This window comes from Zonotrichia albicollis, chromosome 18 (genome assembly GCF_047830755.1).
Source record: "Zonotrichia albicollis isolate bZonAlb1 chromosome 18, bZonAlb1.hap1, whole genome shotgun sequence".
Lineage (NCBI taxonomy): Eukaryota > Metazoa > Chordata > Aves > Passeriformes > Passerellidae > Zonotrichia > Zonotrichia albicollis.
This window is the reverse complement of record NC_133836.1, coordinates 14101945-14121013: the sequence shown is the minus strand read 5'-3', so window position 1 is coordinate 14121013 and position 19069 is coordinate 14101945. Positions and strand designations below refer to the sequence as shown.

General features: G+C 53.0%; 1 protein-coding gene across 6 annotated transcripts in view; it reads left to right on the top strand.

The window, feature by feature from the left end:
* Window positions 1–4941: 4941 nt before the first annotated feature.
* AIFM3 (AIF family member 3) overlaps window positions 4942–19069 on the top strand; it is a 72298-nt gene continuing 58170 nt past the window's right edge. For 2 of the 6 annotated variants that reach the window (XM_074554186.1, XM_074554184.1), the window contains exons 1-2: window positions 4948–5224; window positions 15343–15480. In XM_074554186.1, the coding sequence (XP_074410287.1) occupies window positions 15450–15480 (31 nt within the window). In that variant the 5' untranslated portion in view covers window positions 4948–5224; window positions 15343–15449. Of the gene's footprint in view, window positions 5225–5273; window positions 6720–15342; window positions 15481–19069 lie in introns of those variants that run through there. The other 4 variants (XM_074554187.1, XM_074554189.1, XM_074554188.1 and 1 more) reach the window with 4 other exon arrangements.

The window sequence follows — 19069 nt, the reverse complement described above, 5'->3', positions numbered from 1 at the left end:
TGGTGTGGAGCTAGAGCTTAGGAAGTGAGAGAAGGATGAAGGATGCTAAAGAAAAGCAGAGGAACACAGGGAAAAGCAGGGGACTCTGGAGTAAAGGGAGAATTCGGACCTGTCTGGAGAGAGGTCTCCAAGGAGCTGGAGAGGTCCTGGGAGGTTGGCAGGCTGAAGGATGGTGGACTGGGACTCCCAGATCCCCGTGGCTGCTGTACCTATGAGGTGGATGAAGCAGAGGAGATGCACCATCTGCAAGACCCCAGGCTGCACTTCCAAGTGGAAGAGGGACCTGGTTGGCACCTGGTCAGCCTTGCTCAGGTGCCTGTTTCAGGTGTATCTGTAGATGACGGTCCCTGCTGAGCCCTGCCCAAAACTGAGGCCTGTGATGGAGCACTGGGGTCACCTGCACCAGGCTCTGCAGGTGGGAGGGGTGGCTAGCTTCTGGAAGGGGCTCCTGCTTGGACTGATAGCTCTTATCAGGTGAGGTACCTGGAAAGTGTTAGGTTTTCTCTGGAAGATATGCTTCTGGAAGATCCTGCAATACACATGTAGCCTGTTTGGATCTGAGTGGGGTGTTTTGCACTGGGTGCTGCTTGCAGGGCTGTGCTGGGATTCACAGGGAAGCACTACACAGCTTGGCATCGAAGATCAGAGCCTTGTGAACATCATTGACATCAGTGAAAAAATCATTGACTGGCACTTCCTGTACGCTGAGACCTGGAACAAGCACTAGCCATGCCTGAGGCTCACCATCTCTTTAATACAGATCTCTGTATGCAGGCATATGATGCACCTGGGTCAGTGCTACTAGGGGGAAGGCATTGGTTCATCCGTGCATCCCCCAGGCAGGGGAGCTGCTGGGATGGCCATGCAGAACAGTTCCTGGAGCTCCAAGTTGTGTTTCACCCACTGATTTTTAGGTTATGTTTTGCCATTGGAAGTTCCAGATGGGGAAGTTTCTGTTTCCCAAGAGAACTGTTTCCCAAAATGTTGTTAGTTGCTCACTTTTTTTTTTTTTTTTTTTTTTTTTTTTTTTTTTTTTTGAGTAAAGCCTTGTTGATTCCACTCTGCCTGGGTGTAGCAGCAGGGAGGAAAGTGGCCACAGGCAGTTGAAATGTTTAGCGAGAACAAATTAGGGATGCGAGCAAGTAGAATTTGCCTTTCCAGGAACTTAAAAAATGGTTCAATGTGTGCTGAGTTAGTGCAGTGAAAGTGATGAGACTCCTCTGGAGAGAGAGGAATTGCTGTGAGTAACAGGTTCTTAAGGCACATCTGACCCTGCAGGTGACAGCCAGAATCAGTGCCAGGTTGCCTGTGTGTGTGTCTGTGTGTGGCTGTGTCAGTGCCTTGCCAGGACCAGCAAAGGCTTATTCTGCTGGGGGCAGGAGGGGAAGCCTGAGAACATGAGCAGCATCCCCAGCACTGAGTGTGGTTCCATCCTGCTCCTTGCTCCTGCAGGATGGAACCAGGCTGGCATGGACACGGAGCCTGCCTGGCCTACCACCAGGGTCTGTCCCTCTCCTGGGATTGAGGGCAGCTCCTGCCAGCTGCTGTGCTGCTGCTGTGGCAGTGCTGGACCCCCATCCACAGTTACCTGTGCGCTGCTGTCCTGCCTGCCCCCAGCCCTGCAGTGCTCCTTCCTCAGGCACCCTAGCTTCAGGGGAGATCTTCACTCTCTGCTCCTCGAGAAGCATCTGTCAGAGATGTGTGAAGGCTGCTCACTGTCTCCTCAGTCTGTGTCCTGAACAACAGGGAGACATTGTCCTTTATGCCTCATATTTGTGAGGAGAAGCCATCCTCCAGTAATCTTCACCCAGCCTTCCTGATCCCCTTAGCTGCACGAGTCCCCTTGCACACTCTCAGGTGTGCTGTGACTTCCACATCGTCCCCATGCCCCTGCAGCTCCAGCAGCCCTGCTCACCAGGCTGACAGTGAGGAGCAGGGCATGACCTGACCTGATGATTCCTTATCTTCTCACACCTCCCTGGGGCACACACAGCCACAGCCACCTGGATCCTTCCCTCCTACCTGTTCTCCTGGCCAGGGTGCCTCTCCAGGCACCACCCCGATCTTCACCCACTCCCCCTCGTCCCTTTGGACAAATCTTCACTCACTTCCCCCAGCCCACCCTGCACTTGCATGTTGGTATACTGCACAAAAAGCAGCTGGAGGTGATTTCACAGTGCTGCAGTGTCAGGTAGCTGTCCATCTGCACTATGGCAGGGCAGCATTCCTGTTCAGGGGCCTGGGAGGAGCCCGGTGCCTGGAGCTCCTGCACGGACACCAGCACTCCATTCGGACGCTCCATTCTCCTGATGAAAACACAGAACTCACCAGGGCTGCCAGCTGTGGTCTGCTAAAGTGCCATGGCATCTGTCCCAGCTATGTCAGAAGATCCAAGGCTCTGGCTCTGTCGCTTCCTAAGAAACTGAAAGTGCCAGGTGACGTCAGGGCTGATCCTCACTCAAAGTGCCAGCTGAGCACTCCTTCTCCTGACCATGGCCCTGCCTGCACCTGCTCCCTCCCCTGCACTGCTCCATTTGCACAGCCTCTCTCCCTTGCTCCCTTTCCGTTTCTGCCCTACCCGACTCCTCTTCCAGGACTTCCTTCCCAGGGGAATGCAGGGCAGGGATGTGCAGTCAAGGGCAGAAGTTTTCTTGTAAGGAAACATTGAAGCCGAGGCTTCAATCTAGCCTGGAAAGCAGGTCTGGGGATGCTGGAGGCTCCGCCACTGGGTTATGGGGTTACCCCAGCACCTGCCCATCACCCTGTTCCCTGCATCTCCCTGGCCTCCCAGGGCTCCGCCTGCCCCAGACTGCACGGGACACCCCCTGCCCTTGTCCCTGCTGCAGTGGCATGAGGGGCTGTTAATTCTGGGGTGGTGGGAGGTGAAGGGCTGTAGGTTGTCATCTCCTTGAGAACTGCAGAGAAGGCAGAGAGCTGGGGGTTTGCAGCACCGTGGGCAGCTGCCTGGCAATGCTGGCACAGCCTGGTCAGCCCTGCAGTGAGGCACCACTGTCCCACTTGGGGCAGACCCGCAAACTGGGCCCCAGAGCACCCACTGCCACCACCAGCAGCATGGCTGAACAGCAACCCAAGCACCACAGGGTGCCTGGGTCAGCTCAGGAGCTGGGCAGGGACTAGTGGGGCACGACCTACTTGTGACATTTCAGTGACCAACGCTGCAGTGCAGGCAGTGCTCAGTGAGGGAGTGGTGTCAGGGTGATGGAGCCAGTGCCAGGAGGCCAAGAAACAACAGTCATGGGGGCATGCACTGCCCAGTAGCTCTGTGAGGTTTTTGGGGAAGGAAGGACCTCTAGACATCCATCCCTTTGGGCTCCTGCCCTGTCACCCCGCAGCAGGCAGAACTGCATCTCTTGCTGTTCCTGGGCAGCACAGCCCCACAGTACTGCTCATGTCTCACAGTCCCATCCCTGGCGTGATGTCCTTGGATGTGTAAGGTGCAGCGAAACAACCCCAAATGTTTCCACTTGTGGCGCCAGCTAAACATAGAATCACAGACTGGTTTGGATCGGAAGGGATTTTTAAAGGTCATCTAGTCCACATCCCTGCCATTGGCAGGGACACCTTCCACTATCCCGTGTTATTTCAAGCCCTGTCCTACCTGGCCATGGACACTTCCAGAGATGGGGCAACCATGGCTTCTCCGGGCAACCTGTGCCAGTGCCCCACCACCCTCACAGGGAAGAATTTCTTTCCAATATCCAATTTAAATCAACTCTCCTTCATCTTAAATCATGGCCACCCACAGCTTGTGATAGAGCTTGCTGTCAGGATAATTCCCTGCAAACCCATTTACTCCTTCCAAGGCTCAGTCCTTGCTGTTTGCTTGCATAGGAACAGTTTTTCACACCACAGGTCAAAAATCCTGCGCACCAGGAAAGGTAACAGAGATGTGCTAGGGGTCCCTGCTGCCAGCAATCCCCCATCCCATGGAGCTCTGCACCATGCCCAGGGAGGCACAGCACCAACAGCAGGGATGCTCCTCAGCTGCCTGCAGACACTGGACAGGGGAGCATTGCTCCTGGCTTGGAATCGAGGAAGTTCCATGAGGACTCCCAAGGCTCTGGAAGCACGTGGGTCCCTGGAGCTTCTACACCGGAATGCTTCATCCTTGGGTAGTTTTTTTTTTTTTTTTACCAGCAGTGAGAACTGCAGATGAACAGCCCAGTTAAGCCACTCATCCCACTCAGAGCAGGGAACTGAAGCTGGATATTGAAGCACAGTGATCTGCCTGGAAAGCCTTGGGAGTTGTATATTTGCAGTGTAAGAGAGCAGCGACCTGAGACAAAACTGTCTGGAGGTGGGGGAGAAAACTTTCCTTTGTACCCAGGGTGATCTCAAAAGTCATCCACTGAAAATAAAGAACAAATTTGGGGTATGTGATAGAAAAAGGCACAGAGAGATGCTGATACTACTAGATGACATGATGGGGAGGGAAAGACTTTTCTGGGGAGAAGAAAGGTTCCAGGCAGGAGGAAGCGGAGAGTGGTGCAGATCGTTGTCTTGGGGGGGGGGGGGGGGGGGCAGAGACGTGAATCCAGAACGAAAATGTAAAAGCAAGTGACCTGGGAAGGGCCGGGCCGGGGTATTTCAGGTGGGCAGGAATAGCCCCGGCAGTGGCAGCCGCGTGGGACCAAGCAGAACCAACTGCCCAGGGGCAGCGGGGACCGCCCGCCACGCGTGTGCCCAGAGCGGGCAGGGCCGGCGGGAGCTCCCCCACGCGTGTGCCGAGAGCGGGCAGGGTCAGCAGGGACCGCCCGCCACGCGTGTGCCCAGAGCGGGCAGGGCCGGCGGGAGCTCCCCCACGCGTGTGCCCAGAGCGGGCAGGGCTGGCGGGAGCTCCCCTACGCGTGTGCCGAGAGCGGGCAGGGCCGGCCGGCGGGGAGCTCCTGTCACGCGTGTGCCCAGAGCGGGCAGGGTCAGCAGGGACCGCCCGCCACGCGTGTGCCGAGAGCGGGCAGGGCCGGCCGGCGGGGAGCTCCTGTCACGCGTGTGCCCAGAGCGGGCAGGAACGGCGGGGAGCTCCCCCCACGCGTGTACCCAGAGCGGGCAGGGCCGGCGGGAGCTCCCCCACGCGTGTGCCGAGAGCGGGCAGGAAGGGCGGCACCTCCCGCTCCGCACCCGCGGCGGGGGCGGGCCCCGCTCCTGCCCCGCCCCGCACCGGCCGCGCTCCTCCCGCCGCGCTGGCACGGCCGCTGCTGCCCAGGTAAGCGCGGGGGGCGGCGGGGACGCGTCCCGGGGAGATGTGAGGCGAGGGGCGCTCCCGGTGCAGGGCCGCTGTCCAGGACCGCACCGCAGCTCGGCCGGGGGAGCGGTCGGTGCGGCCACCGCTGCCCGCAGGAGCGGGGGCACCGCGGGGATCGGCATTGCCGGGGCGCGGCGCCGGCCCGGGGGCTCCTCTACAGCCGGAGCTGCTGGCAGGGCCGGGGTCGGAGCCGGGGGCAGGCGGTGCGAGAGCGCCGTATGTCTCCGCATCTCTTCTGAGATGCAGAGAATGCCCAAGAAATCAAAGTGGCATAAAAATGGGTCGCGGAGAAAAGCTGCGTTTGTCCTGAACGGGGTTTAGGTCCCTGTCATGTCCTCCGGCCAGCTTGTTCTCCAAGTTTGTTTCCTCCTGACCAGGGGGAAATGATGATGATCTTGCCTGGACAGGGGTGAATGTCTTTAAGGTGAAGAAAGGTAGGTAAGGTTAAATATTAGGAAGAAATTCTCCACTGTGAGGATGGTGAGGCAATGGCAGAGGTTGCCCAGAGAAGCTGTGGCTGCTCCATCCCTGGCAGTGTCCAAGGCCAGGCTGGACAGGGCTTGGAGCAAGCTGGGATAGTGGAGGGTGTCCCTGCCTGTGCAAAGGGGTGTGGAAGGACATGAGCTTTAAGGTCCCTTTTAACCCAAGCCATTCCATAATCCCTTTTAACCCAAGCCATTCCATGATCCTGTGTGTTTCTTCCAACTCATGACATTCTATAGTTCCATAAACTGCGTGGTCTCCTTTGAGAGGGAACTTCTGAGTGTGATGAATGGAGCTGGACTCTGGTGTTATACTGTAGCTGTTAGGAAAACATTGCCGGGATAAACTCCTTCTGCCCTGCTGCAGCTCCTGTGAGGAGCGCACATTGCTTTTGTGCAATGGGGACCTGGCAGTGGCAGTACAGCAGGGGCTCGGCTGCCTGTGGTGGAGCAAATGAGAATTAAAGGTCTCTCGTGTTGTGAAATGATTTGATTTTTGCATCAGTCACTCTTCATCCGTGGAGAATTTCCAACATTTATGATTTTTATTGGCAGATCTTTATGATCTGAACCAAATCCCATGATTAATGATTTCCAGTCTAGCTCACAGAGGCGTGCGGAAGGGTGGCAATGATAGTGCTGCCGAATGAGCCTTTAGCCTGGCGCTGATAAATTGCTGAAGCAGCAGCCAGGAACACAATCCTGCCTTGACTGTGCTCTGACACGGTGTTCCCGCTGCACCTCTTCGGGAGCCACGGGGTGCATGAAACGGCAGCTTTGTAGCTCCGTGTGCTGCTGCAGACACAAACTCCTGGTGACAAGGGGAAGAGCTCGGGGCAGTCACTCCTGCCCTCCCTGCCCGCGCTGCCCATCGCTGGGCCCTGGGCTGGTCTCGCCCTTTTGCAGCGTGACTTCTGCTTCTGTTGCTTGAGGCCATCTGAAAGGAAATCACCTGGCAAAGCTCCTTTCTCCAGGTGGGTGTAAGGTAAATCTTGGACCCCACCAGGAAGTGGCTGGAGAGATAAAGCTTTGGCAGGAGGGCTCTACTGAGGGGCTGGGCAAACAGGGGGGAGGACAGAGCAGGATGTGAAGGAGGGATCCAGTGCTGCTCTGGGGATGTCGGAGTTACTGTGAATCAGCAGCTGGGGGACCCTGGAGCAGAAGCCAAGCAGCAGGACTGGGATGGGTATGGAAATGGCAGGAAAGTGAAAATGGGAGAGTTGGCCAGAGGGAAGGGGAAGCTAGCTGGAGAGCTATCAAGAGGGAAGAATGGGGTGAAAAGCCAGAGAGGGGAGGTTGGGGTACTAGGGAGACAAGAAAATGGGGTTCCTATGTGCCAGCCCCTTTGATTTTGGCTCATCTGCTCCATGGGCAGAGGGTGGGCAGCAGTGCATTGCATATCTGCACAGTGTTACCATGTCCTGTGTGCAGCATCTTCGAGGTGGATGGACAAGAAGCACTGACAGGAGCACAGGAGTGGTCCCCCAGTTGGGCATCCCATTCTGGAAGGCTGATCTGCCGGTCTGGGAACTACAGCTAGGGGTTGTGGGACTCTCTTTTCATCCTATGTAGCATCATTCCTGACAAAAATGGTAACTTCAGGATGGAGACCATCTGTTTTCATCCTCATACTATTTTAAAAATACAAGCTCTCCCTGCCCTAAAAACATCATCCCCTGTCATGCTGTCTTCTGTGTGACTTGATTCTCTTCCCACTGTCTGCCTTTCTCTTGGCAGGCAAGCTCTGTGCCCCTCCCTGGGGTCAGAGCAGGGCTTTTGTGGGTGGTGTTGATAACACAGAGTGCACAGCATGGTCCACGGGGTGGGGGTAGAGCCTTGGGCTCCCCAGTGCTCCAACCATGCTGAGCTGTGTTCAGAGTCCTGTGTCCTGTGGAGAGAGCTGCTTGTTTTGGCAGCAGAGTCTGGCTTGCCCTGGAGACAGGGCAGCTTGATTTTGCTGAGCCAAACTTGCTGGGAAACATGGGGGCTCCTCATTGAGATCATGGGCTGTGGCACCCAGGGTGTTGCAGCAGGTGGACCCCAGGGTGAGCAGAGAGGGGAGCTGCAGGCAGCTCAGGGTGTCAGTAGGACTTTGTGCCAGTGGCTGCTGTGATTTTTGGGGGAGTTGATTTCTGCAGGATGGTGAGGATGGCAGGAAGGTGCCTGTGGGCTGGGGAACACTGGTAGTGTGGCTGTGCTCGGACAAGAGCTGGAGCCCAAATACTGTTTCACTCCCACTCTGCACCATGAGGAGTGTGGTGTGTTCACTGTGGGGCCTGTGCTGGCTCCTGCTCTGACAGGCTTTGTGGAGATGGACTGGAACTCTGCCGTACCAGTGGAGACTGGCTGATTTTGGGAAGGGAAAGAGGTGAGCTGTGGGAGATTGCTGGTGCACCTCTGGGCTGAAGCTGGCAGGATCACTAGGGCCAGGAGGATACTGGAGCAGAGGCAGGTGTACTGCTTGGTGAACTGCAAGACTCTTGGGATCCGTGTTATATATTTTTATTAATGTCCTCTGCCCACAAAGCAGCTGAAACTGGCTGAGGAGTTGGAGGTGGAAAGCATCACTGGTGGCTGGAGTTGCACCACTGAACACAGATGGAGGAGGAGTGAGCATGAGACTGTGCATGGTGGCACTAATGTGAAATAAGAGTGGGCCTTCAGAATATGATGGGGAAGGACAGTCTGGGTGTACTCATCAAGGACAGGGGAATGTGGAGTCACCATTCTAAAGTCTTTCTAATACTGGCACAGGTATGGAGGAACCTGGTGGGGTGGTGGCTTAGTTCTGACTAAACACTGTGGGAGTCAAACTAGAGCAAATCCCCAGAAAAGTGAGAGAAATGGGCAGTCCTTGTAAGAGCACACCATGACTTGAGTCTGGTGTGAGGGGGCTGGTGATGTGCCGGGTGTATGGTGGCTCAGGGTGGATGTGTGTGCCTGGGATGGAGCCGCAGAGGGTGAAGTGGGGCTGAGGGATGGGGTCCCTGTTGGGTGCCATTGTGTGTGGTGAGGAGGTAGATGGGAAAGAATGCTCTGGGTCCTGCTGATGGTCAGGACCAGGCGGACCAGAGTCCTTGTGTCCAGGGACCAGAGGACATGGGACAGGCTATGCTTTGTGGGATAGGCTGGAGAGGCTGTGGTGGGATCTGTGCTGCACTTTGCTTGTAGGGCGTGACCAAAACAAGTCTGCTGCTGGGACTGCTCCATGGCTCCTGCTGGCCTTGTGTTAAAGACAATATTTTGCATGTATGGAAAATTGCAGCACTGTAGTGGACAGTGTGGTTTGGGATCAGGTTTTTTTTTTTCCCACAGCAGGGACCAGAGTCAGAGCCAGCTCTTCCCTGCAAGCATGGATGGTAACACCAGATGCTCTGAGACTCCAGCTGCCCCCTCCTCTTGTGTTCCTGCTTGGGGGATGTGGAACCAGCTTGCAGAGCTGGATGTGAATGGCTGGAACGGGCACACGGTACCCTTCACTCTGCAGAGCAGACAAGCAAGTTTTCCAGATGTTGAGCTCAGTCCTTAACAGAGCAGAAAAGAAATTACTTGACCTGGACCCTTTAGAGACATCCATGAAGGATGTCTCAATAAGAAAGTGCTGAGCTCTTCAATTAGCTGTAACATCGTCCTGAGTCCAAAAATTGTCTGTGGGAACTGATAAAACTCCTGAAGGACAAAGTTCTCAGGGCAGAAATAAGCAAATGTTTGCAGACAACAGAGCCCAGATTCAATAAAAAAAAATTTTTTTTGTATGCAGGAGCAGTTAAAAACCAGCAGCTCCTGTTCAGTGCAGAGCTATTGGACATTGTCTTAGAAGACCTATGCTAAAAGTGACTGAAAGCTAGGAAAACAAAGCTGCCCTGGGGGAGAGAGGTGGAGAGATCACACACACAGCTGGACTCCTGGCCCTGCCACAGCAGGGAATCCCTGGCCAGAAACAGCCTGAGGAGCCTGGCAAAGGGCAATGTTTAGAGCTGTAGAGGAAGGCCAAAGCTCCCTGGCACTTGTGCCAAACTCCAGGGGAGACCTTTCCTGATCCCAAACTGGCAATGAGCTGTTACCTGAGCATGTGAGCAACCCCTGTGCCTGACCTCTGCAGCTGTCATCACTCCAGGGCACAGCACAGCTGCCTAACCCCTTTCCTTCCTCTACCTCAGGGGGCTCAGCACCACAAAATACTCCAGAAGTGGGGTATCTTGGGAGTAAAAATTAATTTCCAGTCCCATCAGGAGACCATTAGTGCTCCAAAGTGTTGAGGGAGTTAACTTTCAACATCTCCTTTTGTTCCCATTTTTAATGAGTGCTGCATCTGGCAAATGTGTGGATGGTCTGTGGTGGTCTCCAGATGCCAGGAATGGATTTTCTTGTTCCTTGTATACCATTGAATCTTTCCCACTGATACCCATCTAAAAAGGTCTTATACCCTTGAGGACCTCCAGATGTTAGCGGGTCCTGTCACGACTCATGTTGGGTCCATTCTCCAAAGCTTAAGGCAGAATTAGGGTTCAGTCCAAGCCAGTGTGTCACCCTCCTCACAGCTGGAATTAGGTCAGGTGCAGAGCAAGAGGTGCTATGCTGATGGGAGATGAATACCAGCATAGTCATGACCACAACGGCCATGTTAATGCTCCCTGCACTGAAAGCTGCTGAGAGGTGTAATGTCCCTTTGATTGGCCCTTTGATCCCACTCCCTTTGAGAAACAGCCACCCCAGGGCTCACAGTGCCTACTTTCCTTTGTGGTTTCATTAGTTCTCCAGTACTGAGGAGTTTTCCCTTGACCTTGGGGAAGCTCTCCTCATCCTGACAGAATGTCTTTGGGACATACCTCTTGCTGACCTCTGCTTTGAGATCCTGGTGTGTGTCTGATGAGAGACCTTCCTCATCCTCACTTGTGTGGACCTTGGCTTTCCATGGACCTGTAGCCCCTCTCCTGCAGACTGGTGATGTCAGTGAAGAGACAGAAGTCATCTCCTTGGGAACAGAGCAGGTCCCAGATGTCCCACTTATTCACTGAATTCCAGTGGCTCTTCAGAAACCTCCTCAAAGGTCTTCTGGATGCTCTGCCAGCTTGCCCCCAGCTTTCCTCCAGATCCTGCTGCAGAACACTGCAAAGCAAGCAGAGAGCTCACCTCTGTGAAGAGAAAAAGTCCTTGGAGTCTGCTTGCTGGACTCATGGCAGTGATCATTCAGGCATTTCCAGCTGTGGGAGGAAGCCAGTCCAAGCAGTAGTGCCTGGACATCAAGAGAGGAGGAAGGCTGGCTGAGCACCTGGTCCTGAGTGCCCTGGGAGAACAGAGGTTGGATGTGGGTGATGGCAGGATGGGAGCACCCATTGTTGTCTAGTTTCCTTGGAATGATAGGCATGTTCCTGAGCTTTGGGAACCTGAACTGTGTCCCAGCAGACCTCGGGCTAGCTTGGGTCCGTCCCAAGAGGAGGACAGGGCAGCGGAGGAGATGCAGCTGTGGGAGGACCAGGGCTGTGCAAAGCCTGCAGGATCTGGGATTGTAAGACCCAGGGACAGAGATGTTTCTTATTCTGGCAGCCAAATCCAGGATCCTCAGGAGCTGGTAGCTGCTCTAGCATCTTTGTCTTCTCTGTGCTTCAGCCCCAGGGCAGGGTCCCTTCTCTGACAGCATGTGGTGAGTTGTCACCAAGCCTTTGCCTTCTGTGGCAGCCCCTGCTAGTCCCTGGTGCCAGGAGATCACATCAGTCATCTTCTTGATGGCACTGGGAGGTCCCACATTACTGAGGAGAGGAAACTTGGGTCCAGGGCTTGAGAGGAGGGGACAGAGGGATGGGGAGGGGACAAAGCTGCCTTGAGAGGTGGAGAGACCCCCTCTATGTGTCCAGGGGACCAGGTGAGGTGACTTGTGCTGGGCAAGTGGGAAGGGAATGGAAAGCAATCCTCTGACCTCTTCTTCCTCTGGTGGCACCCAGGGCTGGTGTGGCCAAGGAAATGGGAGTCAGGGTGATGTCCACAAAAAGGTGAGTGTGCAGCCAGAAGCTCAGTGAGAGGGTCTGGAGGAGCCTGGAGAGGGCACAGGTGCAGCTGGTGTCCATGTGCACCAGGCCTCCCTCACACAGCAGAGGAATCATGGCTGAGGGACTCGGTCATCATGGCACAAGTGTGTCTCTGCTCAGTGCTCCACAGAGGTCTCCAGCTGGAGCAAGCTGGGACTGACATCTCTGGGAAATGTCTATGTCACAGGGCATGGCCTGGTGCTCATATCTTTGCCAGATTTCTAGGCAGGCAATGCAGGATTACTCACAGCAGCAGGACAGATGCTGACAGATGCTGCAGCTGCATGGGAGGGACCTGGGTGCCAGGTAAGGAAATTATACCGGGGCAATAAACACAAACTGATGCCAGGGGAAAACCATTTTTTATACCTATGGTGTACTAATATGCCTATATAGTTATATAGTTGCCACATTAGGTCTTGGAAAGGATTTTGGAGTCACAGCAGAGCACTGGATTAAAACAGGAGCCTGGGGCACTGCAGAGAGCAGAAGCACAGTGCTAATAATAGCTCTGCCAGCACTGCACTGCTCAGAAGTGGTGCAGGCTCTGAATTCTACTCTGAGCCCAGCGGGAAGTGTGGGCTGGAGTGTCCCTGCCTTCCTGCCTGCTCCTGCCTGCTTGTGGCAGATGGGTGCTGTTGGCCATGCTTGGGCAGTGGACACTGGGCTGAACCAGGTGGGCTGTCTGGTCAGATATCCCTGACTTGCTCTGAAGCTTGATGCTGCCATATTTTGCACATTTTGCTGCCTTGCAGGGGAAGTGCTCACGGTCGATAGCGCTAGACTGTTTCCCATGTTTCTCCTGTTAGATAACTTTCCCAGTTTTTCTTGTTGGGGATGAGGCTGGTATCCCTGGTTGTGTGCTCAGGCAGTGCTCTCTGTGAATGATGGAGTTCTGCAGATAGCCTGGTACAGGGGCCGGTTCCTCAATCACTCTAGAGTTTTTAGGGATGGGACCTGTATGTTCCTCAGCACCACAACAGTTACCTCGTATTTTGGTAGCCCACTCCTTCTTCCCCTCTCTGAGCAGATGCTGAAGGTGTTCCTGTTCAGCTGTGTGCCACAGAGTGTGGTTTTGTTCAGGGAACAGATGATGAACTCGTTTACTGAGCATGGTCACCTTGTTTAGGTCAGGCTGTCACCCTTCAGGACCTAGCAAGGTTTTACAGGTGATCCTGTGTTCAGCTACCTTGTGTTGTATATGGGCTTATTTCCTTCTCCTAACAGAGCTTATGGCTTTGGCCACAAATCCTGCAGGATGCAGCTCTGGGTCGATGCCTCCGGATGCCACTAACAGTGACATGGCCCTGTTGTGTCCCCTGAGTTGGTCTGACAGGGGAGGCTCTGGTGCCTTTCTGCAACCATCTGAGTCTCAGGTGATCCTGAAGCATCTCCATGTGCTTGCTGGGACTGAGGCTGGGAGCAGCCAGGTGGCTTCTCCTCTGATGTCATCAGCTGAAATCCTACCAAAAACCATTTTGGTTTTGCCTGGGGAGCTCTAGGAGTGGGGAAGGGACACCTCTGATAGCAAACACTTCCCTCTTGACCTGCTTTGGGAGGTGCAAATGTCTCAGTGCTTTGGAAAGACTGGAGGGACCATCAGTGGAGAAATTAGGAGATGTGAAGTGGGCTTGAGGGGATGGCTGCAGATTGCCATCTTTAAGGTCCAAACAAAGCAAAGGCATCTTGGATGAATGGGTGACATTCTGACATTCAGGAACTCTGACATCCCCACAAGTCCTTGTTAAAACCAGTCAGACCAGCTAGAAACCAGTCCCACATCAGCATCGCTGAGAGGGTTGGGGAAGTGGGAGTGATTCTCTGGGGAAGCATATTTGGGAGCTACCCTTCAACCCACCACCTGTCCAGGGCTCCCTGCTGTGGTCCCCTGTATGTGCAGCATCCCAAGGGAATGCTGCAATGGTGCCAGGGCACTGCTTGCCTGGGCCATGATCCTGTCTTGGGTCACCCACAGTGTCCACTTCTGCTGCAGGAAGTCCACTGCAAAGAGCTGATCTGGGTTAGTGGGACTTGGTTTGCTCCTGAGGTACCAGTGCCAGTATCTTGTTATATGCACTAAATTGTTGCCCTGCATCACTGATATATCAGTGACCCAAGACTCGGTTTGCCTGGTACAAAACCATTTTCCCTTTCTTTCTGCTCGTTCTGGCAAAGGGCTCTACAGCAGCTACTGCATGGGACATCCCCACTCTGTTTTCCCCCACTGCTCCCAAATCTTCCTCTGCATTTATGCACCTTCTGACATGGTAACTTTTTTTTGCATTTGCACTTGTATAAACATTGTCATGCTACTTTCCTGGGATGCTCTTGGATGAAGAGCTCTTCCCTTTATATTTAATAATCCCTCTTTGCCGAGTATCAAATAGCGCATGCCTGCTTTGCACCGTGGGCAAGGCACCAGGATTGTGTTCCTCTATAGCTTGGATGGCTTATTCATCATAATCCAGGCTCTGAAGCTGCATCTGCAACACAGCTGGGGCTTAGCAGAGGTGATGCTATGCATGGAAGGAGAGTTGGAAGTTGTGTTTTGAAGGGATATAGCTGAAAACAGAGGAATACATCCTGATATTTTGAGTTGATGTTTAAGCTAAGGAGAGAAAGTGCTTGTTATCTCTCTCCTGGCACTTCTCTAATTTCTTCTTATTGTAAAGATCTCGAGGCATTTTATAAGATACAGAAAAACCTACTTTGCCTGTCTCAAAATATAATCCAGAAATTGTATTTATCTTCCTGCCCAGATCAGAGGGCTTTTTGAAAAATATACGGCAAACCTATAGTAAATCAGTTAAATTCAGGACTGAATAAAGCAAATTAAATATACTATTTTATTGCCAGTGTGTTGGATGACTCTTTGCTGTTTTCAGTCATGGAATGGAATTGGAAAGGTTTATCTAAATTCTTAGTCTGTACCAAATCTGAGAGCACCTCTAGTCAAAGCCTATAAGAGAAACACAACTTGACTTTAAGAATTAAAAAAAAAAAAAAATCAATAATGAAAAAAAAGGAGGTTGATGCAAATGTCCTGATATCAAAACCCCTTTCTCTAAATAATTAATTGTTCCTAAGTCACTGGCATTTCTTCAGGAATGAGCATAAATGGCATAGGGGAACTTGCAGGACTGTGCAATAGAATAGACTTCATTTTTTCAGTCTCCTAATAATAACACAAAAACCCCAACTGAAATGTATTTATGGTTCAGTCATTGTATTTGTGCTGCGACCTGTGCTCTTAGAGCTTTAATTCCCAAAGGCAGGGCTTTGGGAAGTTATTAAAGTCTGGCCATAAATGGTATGGGGGTTTTTGTAATTAACTTTGATGACTGAATTTATAAACCTCATAGCTGAATTTAGCGGTGTGTCCCAGCACGGTGACCCCAGCAGTCGCTGTCCCCGTGTCCCTCGGGTCACCCAGCGTGTGTCCGTCCATCCGCGGTGCTGCCGGCAGTGCGGGCACGGGCGGCCTCGCCGTCACGGGTTCGGTTCCCGGCCGGCCGGCCGCCCCCGCCCTCCGGCCGTGCCCGCTCTCACGGAGCTTTTCTGCCCGACGCAGGTGGGGATCGCCGCGGGAGCCGGGAACCTCCTGTATCATGCGAGGATGTGCCCGCGGCCTCGCTGACCTGCCCGGCCCCGGCCCCGCTGCCCGTCCCGCCCGGCACCATGGGAGGATGCTTCTCCAAGCCCAAACCAGGTGACTGCCCCGTGCGCCGGGCCCCCAGCCCACCGGCCCCGTGCGAGAAGTAGGTCAGCGGTGGACGCTGGCCGGGGGAATGTTAATGCTCGGCTCCTGCAGGGAGGATTACTGCACTCTTAATCCCCCCAAATTCCTCAGTGCTCTCACTGCCAGGCAGGGAGCTGTGGGGGGTTGCAGCAGTGCAAGGGGGGCGGTAGGTGGGTGGGATGGGAGCTCACCCCGTACCGCGAGGGAGACATCCCTGCCTGGTCACAGTGCTCCTGAAGCTGTCATGGAGGAGTGCTCCCAGCTTCCATCCTGCAGCTTGTTTGGGCCATCTCAGAGAGAGCTTAGGGTGACCTTGTCCATGTTACTTGCTTGTGTCCCAGGGCAAGGGGAATCAGAGAATGGTGATGAGCTATCAGACCAGTCAGCATCCCTGTGTAGCCACCACAGCATCCCTGTGGGTGAAAAGATGTCTTTTGGAGACCTTTCCTTGGCAATCTGTCTTCACTGTCTGAGGCAGGAGGGATTGCAGGTTGAAGGACTAAATGGGTCAGAAGGGCAACAGAAGTTGTGCCTCACCAAACATTCATGGAGTGACATCCCTGCCATTATGCAAGGCACAATGAGAAAATAAAGGTGCTGTTCTGCCCTTGACCTGTACTGTGATTATGGGGCACCATCAAGGTAATATGGCACTGGACACTCTGGCCTCACTCTGGTAAGTCTTCTCTGTGAAAGCCCTGTTTATATGTTTCTTTAAAATGTTTGAGGGTAAAAACACATCCAGGAATAAATGCTTTTGTTGACTAAATTTGTGACAAACTCTGCTATGAGCTCCACTTAATTTTGTATCATATCAGCAAAACTGTATAATCTTGGACCAGTGTTGGAACACCAATGCTCAGTTTTCCTTAGCTGCTGATTTTTGCAGCTAAGAGAGAGAGCTGTATTTGCATAGCAGGGCCAGATGCCTGAAAATGGCACCCTGCAATGCCCTTCCATCCCTCAGCTCTGGTTTGGATTAGCATCTTCAAAGGCTTTGCACAAGCCTTCCACAGCCCCCCCGAGTAGGTAGCTCACCACTGGCTGCAGGACTTCATCCCAGGCTTATCAAACCTGCAAATGCAAGGAGCTAAACAGAGGCACTTGAGGATACTGATTGTTCTAGCAAAGGGTTTCCCTGATGTTTCATATGGGAATTGTACAGTATAAGAGCTGAGTACTGGACTTTACTATTCCTTTTCTGAATAAGAAGCAGGGACAGAATAGAGCTATTTGCTCCATCAGTGCTGTTTCCACATGGAATATTTTGGATGCAGCCTGAAGTGAACATAATTGATTCAGGCACTTTTTCAAGGTGTACATGAGATCTTATCTGCTCCACCTCCTTCATTACAAGAGAGACCCTCAGTCGTCCTGAGAACCATCGAGATAACCTTGGCACTGTGCACATATCACCTTTTGATGGGCAGATGAGTGATACAAGAGCTCTGGGGAGTGGAGTCTCTAAATAGCTGTGCTGACTGTACTGCCGGCCAGCCATGAGGCCTGGCTGCTGCTGCAGCACCCATCCCTGTCCGGATATTTCAGTGTTTAATTAAGAGCTCATGTTCAAACAGTGAAGCAATCTGCTGTTATCTCCAGTGCTGCAGTCCCATGATGCCAGATCCTCTTCTGAAGGCCCAGTTCTCAGTCTCTGCATAACTCTCTCCTCAGGTTTGTCTCGGGTGTGTGATGCATTGGGGATGAGCTGCCCAGCTGGCAGCCTGCACAGTATCCCAGCACCCGCTCCCACAGCACAGCCAGATCAGGATAATGGGTGTCAGGAACCATCATGTGCCAGCTCTGTGTGAGCTGCAGCAGCTCTGTCTCTGCCCTGGGTATTAGGACAGTGCTTCAAAATCTATAAATTTTGATTCTTTTTCTGCTGGGCTCAGTGTTTGATAGCAGGGCAGTCGCTTCGCAGCACATGGGGTATCTTGGGGTGGGCTTCACCCTTGCAAGGAGGGTGCATTTAGCAGGGAGTGTGCTCCCTGCACACTGCTTCACACTGCTGGAGGGGGTGCCATTGGCTGTGTGATCTGAGCTTGGCTCTGAGCTTGTCCCCAGCCTTGCTTGTTAAGTCCTACCTCCTGCTTCTGGACTGTAGCATTTGCTGACAGAGCATCTGGGAGAGCAGAGCCAAGCACATTTTACATGGTGGTTTTGTCATTGGCTCTGTCATTTTTAACAGAATGATAGAATCATGGAAGAGTTTGGGCTGGATAGGTCTGTAGAGACCAAGTAGTTTCAACCCCTTGCTGTGGGCAGGGACGCCTTCCACAAGACCATGTTGTTCCAAGCTCTGTCCAGCCTGGCCTTGGAAGGAGGGGAGAAGTGGTCCATAGAAATGGTTTGGAATCTCTTTGAGACCACCTGAAGTCACAGTCATTGGGGCTTGCAGTTGACGTGGGGTGGGCAAGCCCAGGGGATGCCTGGAGAGTGCAGCTCTGGCAGGGCACAGGGAGCCCTAAGCACGTCCCATGGTGGTGGATTACTCTGTGCTGGCTTTGGGAAAATAAACCCTGCTGGCGTAAACTGAGATTTTTGGCGGTGCCTGCTGGTCCCTCCAGCATCATCCCTTGATGCATTTCTGGTTTCCAGTGCTCTCAAAGCTGTTGGCACCATACAGCCAGCAGCAGGTTGTTCCCTGCCATCAGTGCTCCTGTGCCCTGTGCCTGCAGCCCTGAAGGGGCACACCCTGGGGCATTGCAGGGTTTTAGGGCTGGGGAAGGCAGACACACTGCTCTCCCCTTGCCAGCTCAGCTCCTCCATCCTTTTTAGCTAGACATCTTCATCTTATTCAGACTCCCTTTGGCTCAAGTCAGCTCTTGGCTCATGTCAATTCTCTCTTCCCAAATTAGCTCAGTATTTTCCTGGTTTCTAGTATTTTAAGTATTGGGTACCTGGAGGTACAACCTTTCAATGTCCCAATATCCATAATTTAAATTTAGCCTCCAGAAGGGCTCTGAGCCATACTGGGAACCCAGTCCTGTGATAAAGAAGTATTGGGACATCCAATTGCCCTAATTTTTAAAAAATAATGCCTGTGACCCTGCACTGCAGCCCAGCCACCTGCCACCACCCTGCTTTGGGATCAATGTCAACAGTTCCAGTCTCACATCTAAAGTACCTCTCCAAGAGCAAGCAGAGATTTTGACTAAATCCACCAGTCTGTGAATAGTGATGGAGAAGGAATAAATTTACAGGAGATGTAATGGGATATTAAGCTTTGACTGCTTGGGTGAATGACACCAAGGCAAAGCACAAGAACATGGTGGCCACAAGAGAAAAACAACACCAGAGCCAACAGTGATACATGGTGTTGGGACATGGTTCCTGATTGTATGTGAAGAATGCCAGCAGTGCTCGACCTGAGGCTGAAAACCTGGGAGAAAAAAATCTATCAACATTTATAGTCTTGTCAAGAACCTGTGTTTTAAATGATTCTATGACTCTGAGAAGCTGACTCAGGATTTTCGAGTAGTGAGAGCTTGCAGTGCTGGGGTATATGTAGATATGTGATATGAGTACTTGCTAATGCTCAGCTAGTTTCTCTGCT